General features: G+C 47.6%; 1 protein-coding gene across 1 annotated transcript in view; it reads left to right on the top strand.

Annotated features, from left to right (window-relative positions):
- The window catches only part of LOC144670407 (pyruvate carboxylase, mitochondrial-like), a 1,036,891-nt gene that overhangs the window by 669,738 nt on the left and 343,253 nt on the right, over nucleotides 1-23,900 (top strand). Inside the window, exons 12-13 of the mRNA XM_078532890.1 lie at nucleotides 8,623-8,767; nucleotides 22,798-22,887. Coding sequence (XP_078389016.1) covers nucleotides 8,623-8,767; nucleotides 22,798-22,887 — 235 coding nt within the window. The remainder of the gene's footprint in view (nucleotides 1-8,622; nucleotides 8,768-22,797; nucleotides 22,888-23,900) is intronic.

The raw sequence follows: 23,900 nt of genomic DNA, 5'->3' as shown, positions 1-23,900 counted from the left end.
CATTCATTATCATTTCATATGCATCTAGCGGTGCAAAAGGTGACATTCAGGAACTCCAATAAACCTGTCACTCTGTAATAGGAATTCTAAAGGCATGGACCAGAATTGCGTAGGCAGAAAGGTCAAGCACCGACTTAGAGGTGATTGGCCAAAGAGGCGGACAGCAACATGAGGAAAAACTGTTTTGCACAGTGAGTGGTTAGGATCTGGCATGCACTCCATGAGAGTGCAGTGGAGGCGGCTTTCAATCATGGCTTCCAAAAGGGAATTGAATGATTAGCTGAAGAGAGAACGTTTGCAGGGGAGTGGGGCGGAAAATGCAGGCAACTTGAACTGGCTGAGAGTGCCAGCACAGATACGACTGGCTGAATTGGCTCCTTCTGTGCAAAGACTGGTCAATTAGTAAGCTCCTGAGTTAACTGCACAGTCAGGAAGTGCATGATCAGTGACCTTCTGAGTGACCATGGAACTCTGCATTTGTTTGCCCTAACTTTCCTCCTTGTGGAACTATACCTCGACGGTATCCAAACCAGCTCCTCTTTAAAGGCAGGCCCATGTTCTGGACAGTTTTGCCTGCCAATCTTTGATTCCAATTTACCCGGACCAGATCCTTTCTCACCCCAATGAAATTTGCTCTCCCCCACCCCCCCCATTTAAGTATTTTTACTCTAGATTGCTCCTTGTCCTTTTCCACAGCTAATCTAATCCTTGTGATATTATGATCACTGCTCCCTAAATGTTCCCCCACTGACACTTAATCCACTTGACCCACCTCATTCACCAACACCAGATCCAGCTCCTCATTGGGTCAGAAACATACTGTTCTAGAAAATTCTCCTGGACACACTTAATAAATTCTTCCCTCTCTCTTCCCTTTACACTTTTATATCCCAGACTATATTAGGATAGTTAAAGTCTCCCATTATTGGGAGTCTCCCGTTATTTTAGGGGGAGATGGTGGCATAGTGGTAATGTCACTAGACTAGTACTCCAGAGACATAGGCTAATGCTGTGGGGGCAAGGGTTCAAATCCCACCACAGCAACCAGTGGAATTTAAATTCAATTAATAGACCTGGAATTGAAAGCTAGTCTCAGTGATGGTGAATATGAAACCATCGTTAATTGTTGTAAAAACTCATCTGGTTCACTAATGCACTTTAGGGAAGGAAATCTGCCACCCTTACCTGGTGCCTCCAGATGCACAGCCATGTGGTTGACTTTTAACTGCCCTCTGAAATGCCCTCGCAAACCATTCAGTTCAAGGGCAGTTAGGGATAGGCAACAAAATGCTAGCTTTGCCAGCAATGCCCACATCCCATGAAAGAATAATTTTTTAAAAATACATAGCTTTTGCACCTCTCTGTAATTTCCTTGTACACTTTCCCAATAGTTGGTGGTCTTCAGAATATGTTATAGCATTGTGTGTTTTATGGACTTTGGTCAAAATACACCTTGGCCATGGTTATAAAAACTTGTGTCTCTTACGGAGATAGAAAACACTTGTTACATAACATTGTTGTGTTGCGACTGTCAATTATACGATATTAGGCTGATGCTCTTTTCTCTAGAAAATAGAAGGCAATCAGATGGAGGTCTTTAATATTATCAAGGCGTTTGGCAGAACAGGCCTAGAAGAAGGCTTTTCCACTTGTGGAGAGACCAAAACCAGAGGCCATAAACATAAGATAGTCGCTAATAAATCCAATTGGGAATTCAGAGCAAACGTCTTTACCCAGAGAGTGGTGAGAATGTGGAACTTGCTACCACTGGGAGTGGTGGGAGGTGAACAGTATAGATACATTTAAGGGGAAGCTAGATGAGGGAGAAAGAATTAGAAGGATGTGTTGAGGGGGTGAGATGAAGAGGGGGTGAGAGCAGAAACACCAGCATTGGGCCAAATGGCCTCTTTCTGTGTGGTAGAATCTACGTAACTAGTTTGTTCCACCTTTGGAACAAAACCCTTGTTTTTAACTCAAATCAACTGGATTAAATGTATTTGGCAGTCATCTTTGAGTTTGTCTTAGCATATGAGTAGGATAGGCAGGGGGTGGCGCTTAATAAAAGCAGCTATTTCTGGCACTGAGGCAATGACTCAAAATATCACTTCCTGCGTTAAAATGGTAACCATCCTGCCTCTCAAGCATCATTTAGCGAGTCCTGTTCCTTGCTGCAGGATGGGATTAATGACAGTGACAGAGAGAGAAATGATTTTCTGCCCGGCGTTTGACTTTCAATCATGAGTAGCCAGTATATCTGCAGCATGTTAACAAGGTGTTTCTCTAAATTGATGAATATTTCTGTTTATTCACCAACAGCCCAATAATAGAGTTATGGACCTCGAAGGGACCAGCTCTGAGCATTAATCCTTGAGCTTGACAGGTTGGGGGTGGATTGATGTGCTTCATCAGAAACCCCTCTTGTCCCATCTTATGTAGATATTGTGGGAAAGGTTTTATAAAAATTGCTTCAAAACTGTGAAATTAAGTAGGACAGAGTTGGAAGGTGAGTTCATTGTCACTGCTGGGAATAATGTGTGAGTTCGTGTGTGCGCGCACGTGCGTGCTTGCATAAGAGAGACCACTTCTGGAGTCCTGTCCTTGCTATAGCCCTGCCCGCTGCTGCAGCCCTGACATCTACTGCAGCTATGTCCTCTGCTGCAGCCCTGCCACTGCTGCAGCCCTAACATCTACTGCAGCCCTGTCCTCTGTTGCAGCCCTGCCCGCTGCTGCAGCCCTGTCCCCCTGCTGCAGCTATGTCCTCTGTTGCAGCCCTGCCCGCTGCTGCAATCTTGTCCTCTGCTGCAGCCCTGCCCGCTGCTGCAACCCTGTCCTCTGTTGCAATCCTGCCCTTGTTGCAATCCTGTCCTCTGTTGCAGCCCTGCCCGCTGCTGCAGCCCTGTCCCCCTGCTGCAGCTATGTCCTCTGTTGCAGCCCTGCCCGCTGCTGCAATCCTGTCCTCTGCTGCAGCCCTGCCCGCTGCTGCAACCCTGTCCTCTGTTGCAATCCTGCCCTTGTTGCAATCCTGTCCTCTGTTGTAGCTCTGCCAACTGCTGCAGCCCTGTCCCACTGCTGCAGCCCTGTCCCACTGGTGCAACCCTGCCCCCTGCAGCGCTGAGCATTTCAGGGCGCTTCCTGCTGGCTGCCCGTTAATTGGCCAGACAGCGTGGAATCTCAGTCAGGGGGCCGAACGCAGTTGGCGGTCCGTTCTCCGGCCACTCCCAGGCCCGCTAATCGCACCCGCACGCCGACCTAAAAATCCTGCTCACTGTGATCTTGACCCAGCTTCCTGTCGGCCGCTGGACACTTCACTGAACTCGTTCTCCCCTTCCTATTCCACTCACCTCTTCCAGACAAACAGTGTTGCTACGGTAGCCTGCATGGGCCCCAGCTACGCCTGTCCGGTTTCAGGCAATATGGAAAAACTCCCTTCCAATCCCATTCAGCCTCCTTCTCCTAGTATCTTTTCACATTACAGGGATTGCTCTGGGGATGTGCCTTCTGCCCTTGCACTGGTTTTAAGGATTTCATACACCCTTCTTCCGTCCATCCCTCACCTCCACGTGGTGCGTCTTGGACTCTTCTCCCCCCTTGCGGGATTTCTTCCTCTCCGAATTGGCTTTCTCCTGACACCTATGGAAGACAGCGCACCCCCCCACGCAGTTACCTGGAATTTGCTTATTCTCCATTTGCTTTGTCAACACTCAGTCCCTGTCTCCTAGTTTTTGTGTCTCGCCCACACCAGCTCTGGGGAGTCTCCGCACCACTCAGGAGCTATTAAAATGTCCGATTCCACCACTGCCCCCCTCTTCACCCTGTCGAAGTTCGCCCTCCAAGACCTGCACATTCTGTGTCCCCGTTTTCACTGCCTCTCTCACAAGAGGAACCTTGTTTTGAGCTTCCACCTCACTAGACCTCACATTTATCACCTCAGCTTCCATGACTCTTACTTTGGAAGCACTTTGACATCGGACAGAAAGTGTGACCAAGAAATAAGACGAAGGATTGGAATGGCCAAGGATGTATTTCAAAAAATGAAAAAAAAGATTATGATCAACTCAAAATTAGCCTCGACAGCAAAGCTGAGAATCCTGGAATGCTACATCACACCAATTCTGACAGATGGAACCGAGTGTTGGACGATCGGCGAAGCAATGCAGAGAAGAATTGAGACTGCAGAGTTGTGGTGTTTGAGGCGAATAACGAAGAGATCTTAGACAAGTCACACTACCAGTGAAGAGATGCTAGTAAAATCCGAGACCAAAAGAACTCCGCACCAAGATCAGAAAGAGACAGTTGGAATTCCTTGGGCACCTAATAAGAAACCATGATTGAGAAAGTCTGATGCTGATGGGAAAGATCGATGGTAAAAGAGATCGATGGTAAAAGAGATCGAGGTAGAGAACGAACGATCTTTCTAAAGAGCCTCGCAAACTGGATGAATGTATCACCAATGAGGATGATCCACACCTCCAGAGCAAGATTAACATGGAGGTCCATGGCGGGCATCGCCCTCTTAGGGCCTGGTACCTGAAGGGAGAGAGAGATAACCCTATCCCACCACTGAACACAGATTTCCTTCCTCGCCCATGCCCTGTCGCTTTCTGGATGGACTGTAACTTCCACAATTCCCTTGTTCATTCTTACACTAGCTCTACCTTCTCCTGCTGCCTCTCAGACCCATTCGCATGTAATCAGAGCAGGTGGTCAGAGCCTGCCCAATTCACCCCCTCCCACGCCAAGCACTCCTTCCAAGTGAAGGAGCTGTTTTAGATGTGATTTCTCCATTCTGTAAAATTATATTCACCCCCCTCAAGGTGACCTTCCACGAGGAGGACCGGTAAGGGAATTTGAACACTTTCATCCCGTCCAAAAGTGACCCTGAGCTCTCTGTGGCTTGTCAGTTTAACCATTACCCACGTTCGATCCATTGTCCATCCAGATTGATCTGGGACCTGTCCATCCGGGATCAATTTGGAATTCATACATTATCTATCTATTGCCTCTCTAGAACATATCCAGAGCCTATCCTGAATCTATTCATTTGTCTACCCAAGATCTATCTCTCGTCTATCCAAGGTCTATCATTTTACCAAGCCATTGCTAATTTCTGTTTGCCTTCATCACTTAAAGGTGTACCACAGCAATACTATAAGTGGGTGTGGTTGCATTTTTCTGTACGTATTTCCAGAGGGGAACTGATACAAACATACGAACAGACAAAATAGGAGCAGAAGTTGGCCATTAGGCCCCTCGAGTCTGCTCCACCATTCAATAAGATGATGGCAACTCTGTTTGTGTTTCGAATTCCACATCCCCATCTACCCCCATAACTCCCTCGCCTAACAAGAATCTATCTACTTCTGCCTTAAAAATATTCAATGACCCTGCTTCCACCGCCTTCCGAGGCAGAGAGTTCCCAAGTTGCACAACCCTCTGAGAGAAAAAAAAATTCTCCTCGTCTCTGTCCTAAAAGGGTGACCCGCTAATTTTAAAACAGTGCTGCCTAGTTCTGGACCCACCTACAAGAGGAAACATCCGGTCTGCGTCCACCTTGTCAAGACCGTTCAGGATCTTATACACTTCAATCAAGTCACCCCTCACTCTTCTAAACTCCAGTGGAAAGAAGTCCAGTCTGTCCAACCTTTCCTCAATGCAGTGATGCAATGTATCAGGTGAATCAGACTTCCTCAGTCTACAGTAAGGAGCCAAACAGGTCAGACACGTGTAAACATTCTCCAACTTTGTAATACTGCTGCCAACTTCTCAACTCCTTAATAAATAAACCTACGCATTTGTGTGTCACCCAATCCCTTATGCGTAATAAAAACAGAAAATGCTGGAAAAGCTCAGCAGGTCTGGCAGCACCTGTGGAGAGAGAAAAGCAGAGTTAACCTTTTTGAGTCCGTATCACTCTTCTCCACTAAGCGTGGTTGGCGCCTTGATGTTTATTTGGTTCGTGAGCACAAGGAGAAGCAAAACACAACAAGCCTAACCAACTTTCCCCAAGTATTGGATGAACTCAGCCTCTTCCTCCTGAATGCCGTCTAATTTTTACGAACACGTGAACAAGGAGCAGGAGTAGGCCATTCGGCCCTTCGAGCCTGCTCCACCATTCCATAAGATCATGGTTGACCTGATAGTAACCTCGAATCTGCATCCCGCCTACCCCCCGATAACCTATCACCAAGAATCCATCCACCTCTGCCTTAAAAATATTCTAAAGACTCTGCCTCCACCACCTTTTCAGGAAGGGAGTTCCAAAGACTCATGACCCTCTGAGAGCAAATCTTTTTGCCTCATCTCCGTTTTAAATAGGCAACCCTTTATTTGTAAAGAGTGACACAGGCCTTCAACCATTGTTCAGTTGAAAGCTTCCCCCCCTACAACCCCATGAGTTATACTGTTTATCCCTTGAGTGGCCGGAAGCTCAAGCAAGCCAGTGTTGGGCCTGGGATGGCGTGTTTCCAAGTCTGGCTCCTGGCTCCTAAGTCGCTTCACCTTTGCTGTGTGTGGGTGAGCTGTTAGTCGGTTGCTAGTGCTCAGCTGGGCCATCCACCGGAGGTGTTTGTCAGCAATGTAGCTCGAATCGAGAGCCTGGCACAGAGCCTGGTGAGTCACTCCTTACATGTCACATATCTGTGACGGCAACCAGAGACGTCTCCTCCTTACCAGCTGTCTGAGGAGCAGCGACGGAGGAGAGGGTGGAATGGGGACGGAATGAAAATACATCCAAACGCACCGGAATGAACTAGACGGAAGATGGCTCGATGTATTCAGCAAAATGGCCAAAAGGAGCCAACAGTCTAAATAATAATTTGTTTTTCTATTTCGGAGGCCCGGGGGGGGGTTGCAATGCCAGGAATAATTGAAAGGAAAACCTCTCCATTTGTAGCTATTCTCTGCTCTCTCTAACGGGAGTAATTGAAATTGTGCTTTAATATTAATGGCATCAGAGTGCCCAGATGGGGGTCATTTTTTTTTAATGCAGTCCCAGTGTCCCACACCACGTCTGTTACGTCCCTTGTTCACTTGATCTGGCTGACAGGCCCCGATAATACCTGTGGCCTTTTACACGATACTGCAGAGTAATAACCCATTTTTTTTGAAAAAGAGTACTCGTACCATGCAGATTCTGATGTGAACGCGGCTCAGTGTGTGCCCTTAACCTGTTGACACCTAGATTGGAGCCATTGACCATGAGGCCGATCCACATCCTTAACCATGATGCCCCAGCAAGCTCCAAGGCTCTTTCTCAGTCTCAGCCGTAGAGGGCAGGTTACTTTTTGGGGTCTGGCGCAACGATATGGCAGAATTCACTTCGGTTGTTGGTTGAGGCAGGTCTCCTTGCGACGCTAGAATCTCACAGCACAGAAGGAGTCCATTTGGGGTGAATCTAATTCCTTGCCTGGGCCTTTGATTGAGAAACGCGCACCTCGGATGGACAGTCGTCTTGGAGTTCCGTGTTTCCACTTCCTTTTCATGGAGGAAGTTAGGTACAACAAGAAGGAGTCGCATTTATGTAGCACCTTTAATGTAGTGCTTCACAGAAGCATCACCAAGCAAGAGCCAAAGTATTAGGTAAGTAGATATTAGGGCAGGTCCTTCTCTTTCATGGGATGTGGCCATCGCTGGCAAGGCCAGCATTTGTTGCACACCCATAATTGTCCTTGAACTCAATGGCTTGCTAGGCCATTTCACAGGGCAGCTGAGAGTCAGCCATATTGCTGTAGGCCTGGAGTCACGTGTAGGCCAGACCAGGTAAGGATCACAGATTCCCTTCCTCAAAGGACATTAGTAAACCATAATGAGATGGTTTTACAACAATCCATGATAGTTTCATGGTCACCATTACTGAGACCAGCTTTCAATTCCAGATTTTATTGATATAATCTAAATTCCACCAGCTGCCGTGGTGGGATTTAAGCCCTTGTCCCCCAGAGCATTAGCCTGGGCCTCTGGATTACTAGTCCATCGACATTACCACTATGCTATTGTTTCACCCTTGACTAAAACCTAGCCAAAGAGGTAGGTTTTAAAGAGAACCTTAAAGCGAAAGAGAGAGTTAGAGAGGCGGAGAGATTTAGGGAGTGAATTCTAGAGCTTGGGCCTGAGGCAACTGAAGGGATGGGTCCCAAGTGATCAAGCAAGTAAGTGCAAGGGACTGGAATTGGAGGAGAGCAGGTAACTCGGAGGCTGTAGAGCTGAATGAGATTGCAGGGGCAGGGGGTGGCCAATGCCACAGAGAGGATTTGAAAGCAATGATGAGAATTGTAAACTTGAGGAATCGGGGGACCAGGAGCCAGTCAGCGAGCACAGGGGGGATGGGCGAATGGGACCAGGTACAAGTAGGACACGGGCGGCAGAGGTTTGGATGAGCTGAAGGTTGGCAGAGGATGCAAGGTGGGAGGCCGCCCAGGAAAACATTGGAATAGCCAAGCCTAGAGGTAACAAAGGACAAAGGCCTGGATGAGGGTCTCAGCAGCAGATGAACTGAGGCAGTGTGTGTGTGTGTGTGTGTGTGAGCATGCGTACACTAAGTTCATCGTCTTCCAATATTAAAAGTATTGCATATGGCGCACGCTTCTAAGTTAACCACTCCCTTTTCTTGTTCCTGTTTTTCAGACCAACATCCCGTTTCTGCAGAATGTGCTCGGCAACGACCAGTTTCTCTACGGCACTGTCGACACTCAGTTTATCGATGAGAACCCTGACCTCATCCTTTTGAGGCCAGTGCAGAACCGAGCTCAGAAGCTCCTCCATTACCTCGGTGAGTAAGGTTTCAGCACACCGCACAGCCCGGCTGCTCAAGTCCTGGCTCACTCCCCCCCCGTTGCTAGTGAGCAGCTCAGGGTAGTCACACAGGGAACCAGTCTCCAGATCGCTTCTCTGCTCTTTAACCTCTTGCCGATAGGTTGCAGGGTTGGTGATGGGGGGGTATAAGGATAGGGTGGGGGCCTGGAAATGTTACGTGACTGCAATGTGTCCGGTCTGGGTGGACTTCCATCGCTTTGTTTTACTTTTTTGTCCCTGTGTCTCCCCTTGTAGAGGTTTCGAGATGAGGAGGCACAGAGGAGAGAGATATCTCAGGGCTGGTGACCAAAAACCTGGTGAAAGAGATAGGCCGGGATTTTCGTCCGTTGCGGGCGGGAATGGAAAATTTGGAGAGCCAGCCATAAGTCCATTGACTTTCGGTGGCACCGGAAAATCCCGGCCGCAGACGGTACTGGAAAACCTCAGCCATAGATTTTAAGGAACATATTAAAGGAGCAGAGAGGAGCGGGTAGGTTTAGGGAGGGAAAACCCAGGCAGCTGACGGCACGTCCATTACAAGTGGAGTAGGGATGCACGAGATCTTTTGGAGGGTTGTGGGGCTGGAGGAGGTTACAGGGATGGGGTGGGTGGGAGGTGGCGAGGCGAGAGCGGGGTTTGAAAATATGGATGCAAATTTTTTAAATTATGGTGTTGCCAGATCAGGAGCCAATGTGGTTGTGTTTATCTTCTCCTTGTGCTTACTTAGTATTCAAACATCAAGGCACCAACCACGCACACGGGATTGGTTAACACAAAAATGCAGAGGTTCACTTATTAAGGATTTGAGAAGCTGGTAGCAGTGTGTAACGCAGTTGGAGAATTTGTCCACATGTCTGAGTTGGTAGCTTCCTCAGCAGTGTTACACGCAATTACAGAATTGTTACCGCGCAGAAGGAGACCATTCGGCCCATCATGTCTGCACCGGCCCTCCAAATGAGCAATATGGCTTACTGCCATTCTCCTACCTTTTCCCCATCCCCTTGCACATTGTTTCTAGTTGGAGAACTTGTACAGATGTCTGAGTCGGGGGTAGCCTCCTCAGTACAAACTGAGACTAGGTCAAAATCACTTGATACATGACATTATTTCCCCTCTAACGACGTATACTGAAAACATAACCACACCCACTTAAAGATGTACCACAACAAATGCAGGCCAGCGAGCACAGGGGAGCTAGGTGAATAGGACTAGTGTCAGGATTTTCCAGTCCTGCCAGTGGCGGGCATCGTCTCCCAAATTTTCCCGTTCCGCGCACGACGACGCCCACCACCTGCCCTAGGGTTGAGTTTTGGATGAGTTCGACTTTACAGAAAGTGCAAGATGGAAGGGCACCTGGGAAAACACTGGAACAGATGAGCCTGGAGTTAACAGAGACGGGAATGAGGGTGAGGCGGGGCGGAGATGGGCAGTGTTTTGGAGGTGGAAGTAGGTGGCCTTGGCGATGGAGAGGACGTGGGGTGAAAAAAAGCACCAAGGATCCGAACATTTTTGTTTGACCTCGGACAATGGCCAGGAGGAGGGATGGAGTTTATGGCGGGGACCGGGATCAGTGGCTTCAGTCTTCCCACTGTTTAATGTCTCAGTTAAGGAATTCCCACGTGGAAATCGGAAGGGAGGAGGACAAGGGAACAGAAAGATTTTCTGCTCGTGTTAGACGTGGACACAATTTGTGCGCGCAATTTGACAATCCCATTTTTAATTTGTTTAGTGGATGTGCGGGCAGGACAATGCCGATATTAACAGCAACATAACATTCAGAGTGGGCTCGATAGCTCCTACGTTAGCCAGAGTACAAAACCAACAGCAGAAAGAACAGAAAGAATAATGGAAAGCCTACACCTGGTGATTCATTGCACGAAGATGTTGTGAGATGTTGCAATGCGATATGGTGCTACACTCTTACAGAGGGAAAAAAAATCATCCATGCTGCAGAGCTGATAGGCACACTGGGAGAGAGACTGGGCCACATTAATGATTCATTTACAGTGACATTTTTAAGCCTTAAATGATTACAGCAGAGCAGCTAAAGTGAAAGGAATGCTGCTGCAAGCAATGTGCTGGGGGAGGAAATTAAAGGAATTTAATTAACGGAGCAGGAAAGGAACTCTGAAACTTTCAATAGTTGGTCCCCCGGGGTGACGTTCAGAGAAACATTGGAGAAACCCTCTTCCGGCTATGTAGCTCTCTTTCCAATTCTCTAATTCCTTCCGCATTGTTTTCTCTGTAATTTCTTGTTTTCTTCTTCTGTCTCTGTTCCTTACTGTCTATTTCTCTCTCTCTCTCTCTGTGCTTCCCTCTGTCTGTTTCTCCCTCCTTCCCTCTCTCTTTTTGTCCGTGTGCCTCTATCTGTCTCCCTGTCTCTCTTCTACTCTCTCTTTCTCTCTATCTGTCTGTTTGCCCCCCTCTCTCTTTTTGGTTGTCTCCCTGTGCCTGTCTTTCTCTTTCTGCCTAACTTTCTCTGCCTCTCTCTCTCTCTCTCTTTCTTCCCTCTGTTTTGTCTGTCTCTCTCGCTCTGACTGTGTGTATCCCTGTGTGTCAGTCTCTCTCGCTCTGACTGTGTGTATCCCTGTGTGTCAGTCTCTCTCGCACTGACTGTGTGTATCCCTGTGTGTCAGTCTCTCTCGCTCTGACTGTGTGTATCCCTGTGTGTCAGTCTCTCTCGCTCTGACTGTGTGTATCCCTGTGTGTCAGTCTCTCTCGCTCTGACTGTGTGTATCCCTGTGTGTCAGTCTCTCTGCCTGACTCTCTTTGTCCACCATTCTTTTTGTTTCTCTCTCGCACATATTCCCCCTCTCTCTCACTATGTATTTCTGTTTCTGTCTCAGCCTCTCTCCCATACTGTCTATTACAAATGTATCCTCACGTGGTGGGGAGGGAAAACCAGTAAAATGACTGGTACTTGTCTGAATTTCCATTTTAAGGAATGCAAGACCAGTTTGGACCAGTCATTTCCTAAATGTTACTGGCTTTTCCCTCCTTGAGTTGTCTCCAATTCTCTTCCTTCGTTAGATTCCTGTCTCGCCATTTCTTCTCTTCCCGTGTGGCTCAGTAAAGTTTCCTAGCCTTCCCCGATGTCCCATAGGCACACAGCACGGTCAGGTATTGAAGATGGGCAGCAGGGATCATGTGGAAAAGGGCTAGCAGGAAACTGATCAGATACGTAAGTGGTAGGGGGCTGAGGCTTGGCCGATCAGCTCAGGAGGACATTGAGAGTGAGCTGCTTGGAGCTTGAGATCACTGCGGGAATGGGGGCTGAGTACCAGGGTCTGAAGTAGGGAGGGGAGATCAGCTGAGGTAGGTGGGGGCCGAGTTTTGGGTGCGGATGCTGCCCCACCTCCCTATCCCCAGTCAGGTTGAATTCCGATGGTTTGATTTCAGCATCCTGACTGGAGTATGGTACCACACATTCTCAAGCAGGGGATGCTCTCTTCCAGCCTGTATCGGTCCATTCCCACCCCCCACAACCGCCCCCCACCAACTGAACAGGAATTCTATATAAAAGGCAATTTTCTCATTAATAATGCAACGGCTCAGGGAGGGTGGGTTGCAACACAAAAATAATAGCATTTGTGACCAGAGCGAGGCCTGGACCATTAAGCGCTCCTTCAGAAGACGGGAGCAGCGAGTGAAATGTTTTCCGCGTGTCAGGATGTGACTCTGTGACACCAGTCCGTCACCAGCCCTTCGCTAAATTGCCACTGGCCCAAAGTGAGCTCTCCCTGCTCCGAGGCAGAACTGACCACTGAGTAATGAGAGTTCACACACTGTAGAGGAAAACATGAATTTTCTGAATTGTGGTGTAAGGCCTCTTGTGTATCTTCACAGGAACTCTTGGACAGCGAGTGAAGAGCTCTTGTTTAAACTGATGTGCGTGCTTGCAATTTTTATTTTTTTCACAACTGAGACTCCCTTTTTTTGAAGTTAGGCTCGTCCTCTTCAAAACAGACTACATACCCATCCTTGGTGAAAAGGCTAGACGGGATACTCTCCAGTCTGTGCCAGTGCTCAGTTTAATCCATTGAATCCATCAAATACAGATATAAAAATGTACACGTGCACGCACACACACATACACACACTCACATGCGCGCACACATATGCACACAAACTCATTCACCCATTCCCTCCCTAACAGCACTGTGGGTGTTCCTACACCATGTGGACTGCAGCGGTTCAAGAAGACAGCTCATCACCACCTTCTCAACGGTAACGAGGGATGGGCAATAAATGCTGGCCTAGCCAGCGATGTCCAAACCCCAGGAACAAATTTAAAAAACACACATTTGCACTCACACACGCATGCACACACACTTACACACACACGTGCACATGCACACGTACACAGACACACATATCCATGCAGACATATACACACAGACACGCGCACATACAAAACAACAACTTGGGTTTACACAGCACCTTTAACATAGTAAAATGTCGCAGATACTCCACACTGACACTGAGCCACATAAGGAGATATTAGGGACAGTTGGCCAAAAAACTTGGTCAAAGAAGTCGGTTTTTAAGGAGCCTTTTATAGAAGGAGAGAGAGGCGGAGAGGTTGAGAGAGGGAATTCTGGAGTGCAGGGCCCAGATGGCTAAAGGCACAGCCGCCAATGGTGGAGTGATGGAAATCTGGCAAGAGACCAGAATTGGAGGAGCGCAGAGATTTTGAAGGCTGGAGGAGATTACAGAGAAAGGGAGGAGCTGAGGTCATGCAGGGGGTTAGAAAACAAGGATGAGAATTCTAAAACCAAAGCTTTGCTGAACTGGGTGGGAGCCAGTGTAGGTCAGTGAGCACAGGGGATGATAGATGCGAGGGAGGTCATGGACAGCAGAATTTTGGATGACCTCAGGTTTAGGAAGGGTAGAGTGTGGGAGACCAGTCGGGAGTGCGTCGGAACAGTCAAACCTGGAGGTAACGAGAAACGCTTGAGGGTTTCAGCAGCGGATGAGCTGAGGCAGGGACAGAATTGGCCAATGTTACGAAGATGGGAATGGGCGGCCTTTGAGAAGGCCAGGACATGTGGTCAGAAACTCATCCCGGGGTCAGATATGACACCAAGATTACAGACAGCCTAATTCAGCCTCAGACCGTAGCCTAGGAGAGGAATGGAGTTCGTGGCTAGAGAGCAGAGTTCAGGGCGTGGACCGAAAACAATGCTTTTGACTTTCCCAGTGTTTATTTGGCAGTAATTTCCTGCTCATCCAGTACTGGATGTTGGACAGGCAGTTTGGTAATTTAGAGACCACTAAGGAGGCAACACGCATGCATGCATGCACACATGTGTACACACACACACACAGCTTTCCACTACACTTCATATGAAGAAGTACTTCCTGATTTCTCAAGGGCAGCTAGGGATGGGCAATAAATGCTGGCCCAGCCAGCGAAGCTCACATCCCGCGAATGAATAAATTTCACTTCTGAATGACTTAGCTCTAGTTTTGTGATTATGTCCCCTCATCACAGAATGACAGAATTGGTACAGCTCAGAAGGAGGCCATTCGGCCCATCGTTTCTGCACCAGCTCTCCGAAGGAGCAACTCACTTAGTGCCATTCTCCCGCCTTCTCCCCGTAACCCTGCACATTCTTCCTTTTCAGATAACAGTCTAATTCCCTCTTGAACACTTCAGTTGAATCTGTCTCCACCACACTCTCAGGCAGTGCATTCCAGGCCCTAGCCACTTGCTGTATAAAAAAGTTTATCCTCATATCACTTTCAGTTCTTTTACTAATTAATTTAAATCTTTGCCCTCTCGTTCTTGATCCGTCCACCAATTGGACCAGTTTCTCCCTATCTACTCTGTCCAGACCTCTCATGATTTTGAATACCTCTATCAAATCTCCTCTCAACCTTCTCTTCCCCAAGGAAAACAGCCCTAATTTTTCCAATCTATCTACGTAACTGAAGTTCCTCATCCCTGGAACCATTCTCGTGAATCTTTTCTGCACCCTCTCTAATGCCTTCACATCCTTCCTAAAGTGCAGCATCCAGAACTAGACACAATACTCCAGCTGAGGCCGAATTAGTGACTTAATACAAGTTCAACATAACCTCCTGCATGCTTTATTAACTGCTTGCTCAACCTGTCCTGCCACCTTCAATGATTTATGCACATATACACCCAGGTCCCTCTACTCCTGCACACCCTTTAGAGTTGTACCCCTTACTTCATTTTGTCTCTCCATGTTCTTCCTACCAAAGTGAATCACTTCACATTTCTTTGTATTGAGCTTCATCTGCCAACTGTCCGCCCCCTCCACCAACCTGCCTATGTCCTTTTAAAGTTCTACACCATCCTCCTCACAGTTCACAATGGTTCCAAGTTTGGCATCACCCGCAAACTTTGAAATTGTGCCCTGTACACCAAGGTCCAGGTCATTATCAGGAAAAGCAAGGGTCCTGACATTGACCTCTGGGGAAGTCCACCACAAACCTTTCTCCAGCCAGAAAAACATTAACCACGACTCTCTGTTTCCTGCCACTTAGCCAGTTCCTTATCCGTGAGCAGAATTTTCCCATTGGCCTGCGGGGGCGGGACCCGTACGCCGATGTGTAAAATAACGCACGGTGACGTCGGGCGAGCGTCCCAATGTCACCGCGCGCCATTGCGATATATCATTGGGCGGGCGCGCGATGATATCCGATGCGCGCCCGCCATTAATTAACGGGCCACTTAAGGCCCTTGAGGCACCAATTGATGCCGATTTTTCAGCACCCGTGTGATCTTCGGGTCGGCGCACGGGCGCAATGGGCAGGCGGGTAGGACACATTTGTATAAACCTCATCCATGGGCGGGATAAGAGGGCTCAGTGGGGTCGCGAGTGTGCTCTTGTCAAATATTTAATTTGCAAAGTTACTGATTCTTGCCTGTGTGATCTGCAATTCTTCAAAACGCATACCAGCTACTTGGACTGGACTCACAGCTTTCAGGTCAGCACTCTGCGGTGAAGAGTCGCTTTTGCAGGTTTCTGGAAGCCTTGCCTTAGCCTGGGAACGGGAGTTGGGCTCTCCATTGGAGGCACTTCCTCTGAGGAGGAAGGGAGGGCTAGAAGGGGGAGGAGGCCAGTAGTGCACACTCAGCCTCCAGGGGAGCCACCTTTGGGAGGACGGGCACAGGCACAAAGGGTGCACTGCCAAGAGGTAGACCAAGGCGGAAGGGGCCGCAGAAGACGCCACTATCCTGCTGCCAGGGTTTACAGGCGGCGATGCAGCTACCTCAATATGTCCGAGGTGCAGTGCCGAAGGAGGCTCCGTCTCTCAAGGAAGACAGTCAACTATATCTGTCAGGTGATTGGCCCTGAGATCTCCGCTAACTGTGTGGGTGGACATCCCGTGCCAGTGGCTCTAAAGGTCACAGCTGCCCTCAACTTCTATGTTGCTGGCTCCTTCCAGGGTTCAGTGGGTGATCTTTGCGATGTCTCCCAATCAGCTGTCCACACTTGTATCAAGCAGCTTACAGACGCTCTGTTCAGATGGGTATTGACCTTCATCCACTACCACTGGGACCAGGTAAGCCAGACAGAACGAGCCAGAGGCTTCGCGGCCATTGCTGGCTTCCCCCGCGTCCAGGGTGCTATAGACTGTACACATGTGGCCATCAAGGCACCAGCAGGTGAGCCCAGTGCCTTCATCAACAGGAAGGGCTTCCACTCCATGAACGTGCAGATAGTGTGTGATCACAGGATGCTGATTCTACAAGTCTGTGCAAGGTACCCAGGCAGCTCCCACGACGCCTACACCCTCAGACACTCCCAGATGCTGGGGCTCTTCTGTGCTCCAGCCCGGCTGGATGGGTGGCTGCTGGGTGACAAGGGCTATCCCCTCAGAAGGTGGCTCATGATGCCTCTCCGCCATCCAAGAACAAAAGCTGAGCAGCGATACAATAGGAGCGACGCCTCCACAAGGGCTGTGGTGGAGAGAACCATCGGTCTTCTCAAAGTGTTCTTCTGATGCCTGGACCGTACAGGGGGTGCACTGCAATACCCCCCAGATCATGTGTTGCTGATAGTAGTTGTATGCTGCGCTCTCCACAATCTTGCACTGGAAAGGGGGAACGCTGTGGACGAAGAAGATGTAGACGCAGTGGCTGCGGCTGCACACGATGAGTCCAGCATTGACTCCGAGGATGAGCACGCACATGCTGAGGGGAGACGCTGACCTGGGTATACTCCAGGGAGGCAGGGACACTCGGGAGGCTTTAATCCAACGAACCTTCAGCTAGCACACCATAGATGGACCTCCAGGACAAGCCTGGGATGCAGACTCCATACTCAATACCCGAGTGCAAAATCTGCCTTGATAGGAACATTAACTAAGGGCCTTGTCAGTAAAGCTGAATGTCCCACAAATCACTCATAACATTATTGGTAACCATCCACCTGCAGAAGAAAAGAGGCACCCTCAGCCATGGTGACATGTCTGAATTTAATGGTATAACAAAAGGAACTTAAGAGAACAAAATGACAACGGTGTTCAACATCACACCAACTCATAAAGACCTCATTGCGGGTCAACTCAAAAGCACCAGTGATAAACTGTGGTGTGCCTAAGGTGCCTTATGTTTATGCTTTTGGGTGCTACGTCTTGGTGTTGCCCCCTCGCTGGTACTGGCATCTGAGACAGCCTGCACATCTTGTATCCGGGGATATTTAAAACCCAATCCTGCCCTTCTTCGAACCAGGTCTCTGTTATGGTCTTTGTCGTTCCTGATTCCCCCAACCTGAGGCGGACATTTGTCTCTACACAATCAAACCCTGTTATCATTTTTAAATACCTCCATTAGATCATCCCTCAACCTTCTAAGCATAAGGGAATCCAAGCCTAGACGATCCAATCTGTGCTCATAATGTTAATCCTTTTAACCCTGGTCTCATCCTCGTGAATCTGGGCTGCACCCCCTCCAAGCCCAATATAACTTCCCTGAGGTGCAGTGCCCAGAACTGAACCCAGTTGCCCCTGGTGGGGTCTCACCAGAGCTTTATATGAACTGGAACACAACTTCCACTCCTTTGTTCTGGAAGTCGCCTTGTCCCTCATGACAGATTTCAGTAGCTCCCCCACAACTGACAGTAAGCTGACAAGTGTGTGGTGAGCTGGTTTCTCTCTCCCACCTTTCTCAAATAATTGAGTGACAGTAGCAATTTTCCCAGCAAACGGCACAGTTCTTGAATGAAGAGAGCTTCAAACTCGGGTGAAGGCTAGGGTTAAGCTGCATGGTGGGCCATGCTCAGCTATGAACTGGACCAGCGACATAAATACTGTGGCTACAAAAGCAGGTCAGAGGCTGGGAATTCTATGGAGAATAACTCACCTGACTCTCCAAAGTTTGTCCACCATCTACAAGGCACAAGTTAGGAGTGTGATGGAATACTCCCCGCTTTCCTGGATGAGTGCAGCCCCAACAACACTCAAGAAGCTTCACACCATCCAGGACAAAGCAGCCCATTTGATTGGCACCCAACTCATCACCTTCAACATTCACTTCCACTACCGACGCACAGTAGCAGCAGTGTGTGCACCATCTACAAGATGCACTGCAGCAACTCACCAAGGCTCCTTCGACAGCACCTTCCAAACCCACGACCTCCACCACCTGGAAGGACAAGGACAGAAGCTGCATAGGAACACCACCACCTGCAAGTCCCCCTCAGAGCCGCACACCATCCTGGCTTGGAAATATATGGCCGTTCCTTCACTGCCGCTGGGTCAAAATCATGAAGCTCCCTCCCTAACCGCATTGTCGGCGTACCTACACCACACGGACTGCAGTCAAGAAGGCGGCTCACCAACATCCTCTCGAGAGCAATTGGGGACGGGCAATAAAGATGCTGGCCTAGCCAACGAAGCCCTCATCCCGTGAAAGAAAAAGAAATGATCGAGGGGTTCACAGGAACTGGAGGTCCTGGAGTTTGATCACTGCCGTGGGGCTGAAGGAGTCCAACCAGTTGTGAAAGGGGGTGCTTTAAGTCTGACCTCTGAGTGGAGCCTCAGGTTCGTAAGAACTGGGAATGCAGGGTTTGGCTTATGCCTATCAGCGAGGAGGGAACAGGATAGGCACTGGCCTCTCACTGCGAGGGAGGCAGGGGGCTCATCTTTTGGTTTAGCTGTACTGGTTTGTGAATATCTAAGAGCCGGCTCCCAGCATTCAGAGCCTGGGGTTTCCACTCGATTGCAGTGCGTTTTTTTTTCAGCGCAACTCACTCGATGTCGACATAACCAGTTCTAAAGATATTTTAAACACAAATTACGTTCAGTGGAAATCGAGATTCCGCCATCTTCTGCGCTAATTTTAAAATCATCACACCAGAAGCTGGCCCTCTCCACAAAACTAGCCAGATCAGAGTAATCGCCATGGCGACTTCCCGTTAAACGGCGCTCATCTGTGGGCCTTTGACAGGGCTCCAAAATTAAGCCGGTTCTTTTGGGCGCAAGGCCATGAGTAGGCGTGCTTTAAAAGGCTTTGAATGATTTCTGTTTTCCAATTGCTCCAAAGATCATAAGAGAAGGCCATAAGAAATAGGAGCAGGAGTAGGCCATTTGGCCCCTTGAGCCTGCTGTGCCATTCAATAAGATCATGGCTGATCTGTCTGTGGCTTTCGCTCCACTCTCCTGTCTGCGCCCCCGTAGCCCCTGACTCGCTTGTCGATCATAAATCTTGTCTAACTCAGCCTTGAATACATTCAATGAGCCAGCCTCCGCTGCTCTCTGGAGGGAGAGAATTCCACAGATTAATGACCCTCTGAAATAAAAAAAAATCCCCTTAAGAAATCCATGATGGCTTTCCATAATTGGCCAAGGGACTGTTAATTTTGTCTTGGATTGTCACGTCTAAAAGGATAAACTGATTGTCCTGTAATTGCTGGATTTATCTTTACAGCCTCTTCTGAACAATGGTGGGACATTTGCAATTCTCCATTCTCTTCTCTTAGAAGCTACCATACCCGAATATGAATAAATCATTCTCTAGTAAATTCAGTTTGCTCACAGGAGTTGGAATGGCACTATAATTTAAAACGTTTGTTTTTGTGATAAGCCCATTTTCAGCTCCACTAATCAAACTTGTCACTCAAAAATATCGAGGAATATTTTTGACAGCATTTGTTTTCCGCGAGTAGCTTATAAAACGCTGCCCAATTGTGTTGATTTTTTTTTTTTTAAAAATGAATTCACGGGATGTGGACGTAGCTGGCTAGGCCAGCGTTTATTGCCCATCCCTAATTGCCCTTTGAAAAGGTGGCGGTGAGCCGCCCCCTTGAACCGCTGCAGCCAGCCCATGTGGTGTAGGTACAGGGGGAGAGTTTCAGGATTTTGATTCTCGGCAGGTTTTGTGTCTCATGACGTGCAAATAAACCTGAGCGGAAGCTCGAGGGGGAAAAAGACGCTTTTCAAAACGGGCGCAATTTTAGGGGTGATTGGCGCCAAATCACCGATTGCGCCCCAAAGCTGAAACGCTGCCCCACAGTGTTTGTGAACACACCACAGCCGTGGCTATCTCTGTCTGTTTTGGCTTGACGCACTTATGGAAATAAAAAGTAAATTGCTTTTATGGAAATATATTGTTGATTACCTACTCAAATTTACATTACAATTGGCCTTCCAAAACCATGAGCTGAAAAGTAATGTTGATAATTTGAGCATAATCAAAAGGTACAAAATGTCTATGATGTCTCAAATTGAGGGCTGTATATTTTTTTCTCTTTCACTATTACACACATGCTTGCTCAGATTGACAGCCCCTCTCTTTAGAAAGAAAAGCCTCAGTTTGAGCTTCAACTTAACGTTGCTTAAAGAATTTGACCTGCAGGATAAAGCAAAGAAAACCACTCTGATCCCCAGAGGACTAAGGAGACACCCATTATTTTCAACTCAGAAGCCAACTTTCGTATGCTTGGAGATTCTGTACATGCTCAAGATACCCAGATGTGCTCAGAATCTCTGCAACTGCCCTGAGGAAAATGTAATTTTGAGGCCCTGACCTTTGAGACCAGCTGAGGCTTGAAGTTAAAAACTTGAAGGAAGACACTAATAAAACAAAAGAGAATTCAGTCGATAAATTTAATCATATTCTACAGAAATGCGCAATCTTTCGACAAAAAAAAAGTTTAAACTCTTATTTTGGACTTGAGAAATTTCAGTTACTGAAAAAAAGTTGAATGATTTGATTGGTTTATCAACAGTTTGTGAATGTAAAACGTTGACATAAGGTTTTTTTCAATTATAACGTTTTAACTTAAATAATGTAATTCAGAAACTGTCACAAATAAGTTTAAGATAGAAAACTTACTGAAATTTACGCAAAGCGGCCATTTGGCTCATCTTGTCCGTGCCAGCGAAAAAAAGAGTTGTTTGACCTAATTGTGCTTTCCAGTTCTTAGTCTGTAGCCCTGTAGGTTACAGCACCTCTAGAATGCAAGTTTTTTTTTAAGTAGTGAGGGTTTCTGCTTCTACCACCCTTTCAGGCAGCGTTCCAGACTCCACAACCCTCTGGGTGAAGAAAATTCCCCTCAACTCCCCTTTAATCCTTTGCTAATTACTGTAAACCGATGCCCCCTGGTTATTGACCCCTCTACTAATGGAAGTAGGCCCTTCTTGTTTACTATCCAGGCCCCTCATAATTTTATACACCTCATTAAATCTCCCCTCAGTCTCTGTTCCAAAGAAAACAACTCCGGCCTATTCAATAATTCCTCATATCTAAAACTCTCCATTCCTGACAGCATCCTTGTAAATCTCCTCTGTACCTTCTCTAGTATGATCACATCCTTCCTGTAATGCGGTGACCAGAACTATAAGCAGTATTCTAGCTGTGGGCCTTTATATAGCTCTAGCACAACCTCCCTGCTCTTATATGCTATGCCTCAGCCAATAAAGGAAAGTGTCCCATTTGCTTTCTCAACCAGCTTATCCACCTGCCCTGCTCCCTTCAGGGATCTGTGGACATGCACTCCAAGGTCCTTCTGTCCCTCTACAATTCTCAGCATCCTATCATTTATTGTGTATTCCCTTGCCTTGCTTGCTTTCCCCAAATGCATTACCTCACATTTCTCTGGATTGAATTCCATTTGCCACATTTTTGCCTATCTGACCAGTCCATTGATATCGTCCTGAAGTCTACAGCTATCCTCCTCGCCTTCAAACATACAACCAATTTTTGTATCACCTGCAAACTTCATAATCGCGCCCCCTTTTATTTAAGTCTAATTCATGGATATATCGGAACAAAGGAGCAGGAGTAAGCCACTTGGCCCATTGAACCTGCTCCGCCATTTGGTTAGATCAATACTGATCATCTACCTCAATGCTGCTTTCCACACTATCTCCATATCCTTTGATGTCATTAGTATCCAGAAATTTATCAATTTCTGTCTTGGACATGTCATAGTATTGTACAACACACATCTTTCCTGACAATACAAAGGTGTGTGCCAGATGGGAGGTTTTCAGTTTAACACTGGTCTGGATCCCCTGTGGTGTTGCTCATTGGGAGTGTTGTCTTCGCATGAAATGTGGCTGATGGGCAGAATGTAGGGGAAGTGTAAGTACAGACAGAATGCGGTATCCATTTTAAAATAATTCATTCCTCATTTTAAAATGTGATACTTGGCTTCCTATTATTATTGATCATGAAATAGAAAAACCTGTGTCAAACCATGAATTGATCGGAACAAACCATTTCTGCAGCGCTGGCTGAGGAATTGGGAGAGGCTGCAGCGCCATCACTCGCAAAAGAATGCAATTACAGTGTGACAAGTTTACATAGGAAGCTGCCATTTTAGTGTGGACATATGAATTTATAATTCAGTTCACAGAGACTTAAGATCTTTGATATAGATGGATATGATGCTGGGAACATCAGAAGCGTTCTTTTTAGTAGAACAGCACACGGTTAAATTTATGACTGCTGCTGAATAATCTGCTTGCTTTAAATTTTTACTGGAGGTGCTTCACAACACTGTAACACTGTTGTTACTTTTGCAGGCCACATTATGGTTAATGGTCCAGTGACTCCTATTCCAGTCAATGCGAAACCTTCAGCTGTGGACCCCATCATCCCTCAGGTTCCATTGGGTAAGTGCTTCATTGCTGGATTCTGCTACTATTATTGTGTTATTTCTCTGCCTTGCCTTGTCCTCTCCATGGACTTCCCTTTGCCTTGTCAGGCTTTTCAATTGTTCTCAGAACCTTATTTGTGAAAGAAAAAACGCAGTGACCTTGTAAGATGCTGGACAGCAGCCCCATGGTCCTAACTACCGTACCCTCAGGACCCTTACTGTCATTTTGGAATCAACCCCTTGAATCCTACTAACTGGTTTAGCAATTCCTCTTGTAGAACACCCCTTCTGTTACTGAAAAGGTTTTTAACCGCAATTTGTTAATACTTCTGGGGCCCAAAATTTACTGAATCTAATTTAAAAGACGTCCCTCTCTTCCATTTTCCCTCTGTGCTGTTCCCAGATATTGCAATCATTTATGACTGTGCAGTATGTGACCTGCAAGCGCTTGACTTCAGTATGTTTCATGTGTGTTTCATCCCCCTGGAATATAAAAGTATGAAAATTAGATCAGCCATGATCTTAGCAGGCTCGAGGGGCCAAATGGCCTATTCCCACTCCTAATTTGTATGTTCAAATGTCCTACCAGCGCCTGTCGAACTCAAGTTTGTGTCGTCAAAATGGGCGACGACCTGGTCTCGAGGAAGGGAGGATGCAAGTGAAACAATCTTTAGAGAGATGGTGAGGTACCATGAAGCACACAAAGAAAGTTTTGAACGGTTTCCCAGATACAACAGGATGTTAGGACCAAACACCATTGTTCATTATGGCTAAGGACCAGATAAGTGCGTTGGGGCGGTGTCTCACTTAGAATCTAGGGACTGCTTGTAGCCCCCGTCCCGGCCACTGCTGGGACTACAGAGCTGCCGGCTGGCCAGATGGGACTTCTGCTTGAGGGAGGGGCAGAACTTCCATCTCCAGCCAGTCAGCATCCTCGGAGCATTAAATGGCTGTGGGGATGTGTTCCCCGCCGACTCTTCGGCTGGGGAGTGGGGGGGGAGAGCAGGAAACCCCGCCATCCGAAAAATC

Source organism: Cetorhinus maximus, chromosome 31, assembly GCF_964194155.1.
Source record: "Cetorhinus maximus chromosome 31, sCetMax3.hap1.1, whole genome shotgun sequence".
Classification (NCBI taxonomy): Eukaryota; Metazoa; Chordata; class Chondrichthyes; order Lamniformes; family Cetorhinidae; genus Cetorhinus; species Cetorhinus maximus.
This window is presented reverse-complemented; position numbering and strand designations above follow the sequence as displayed.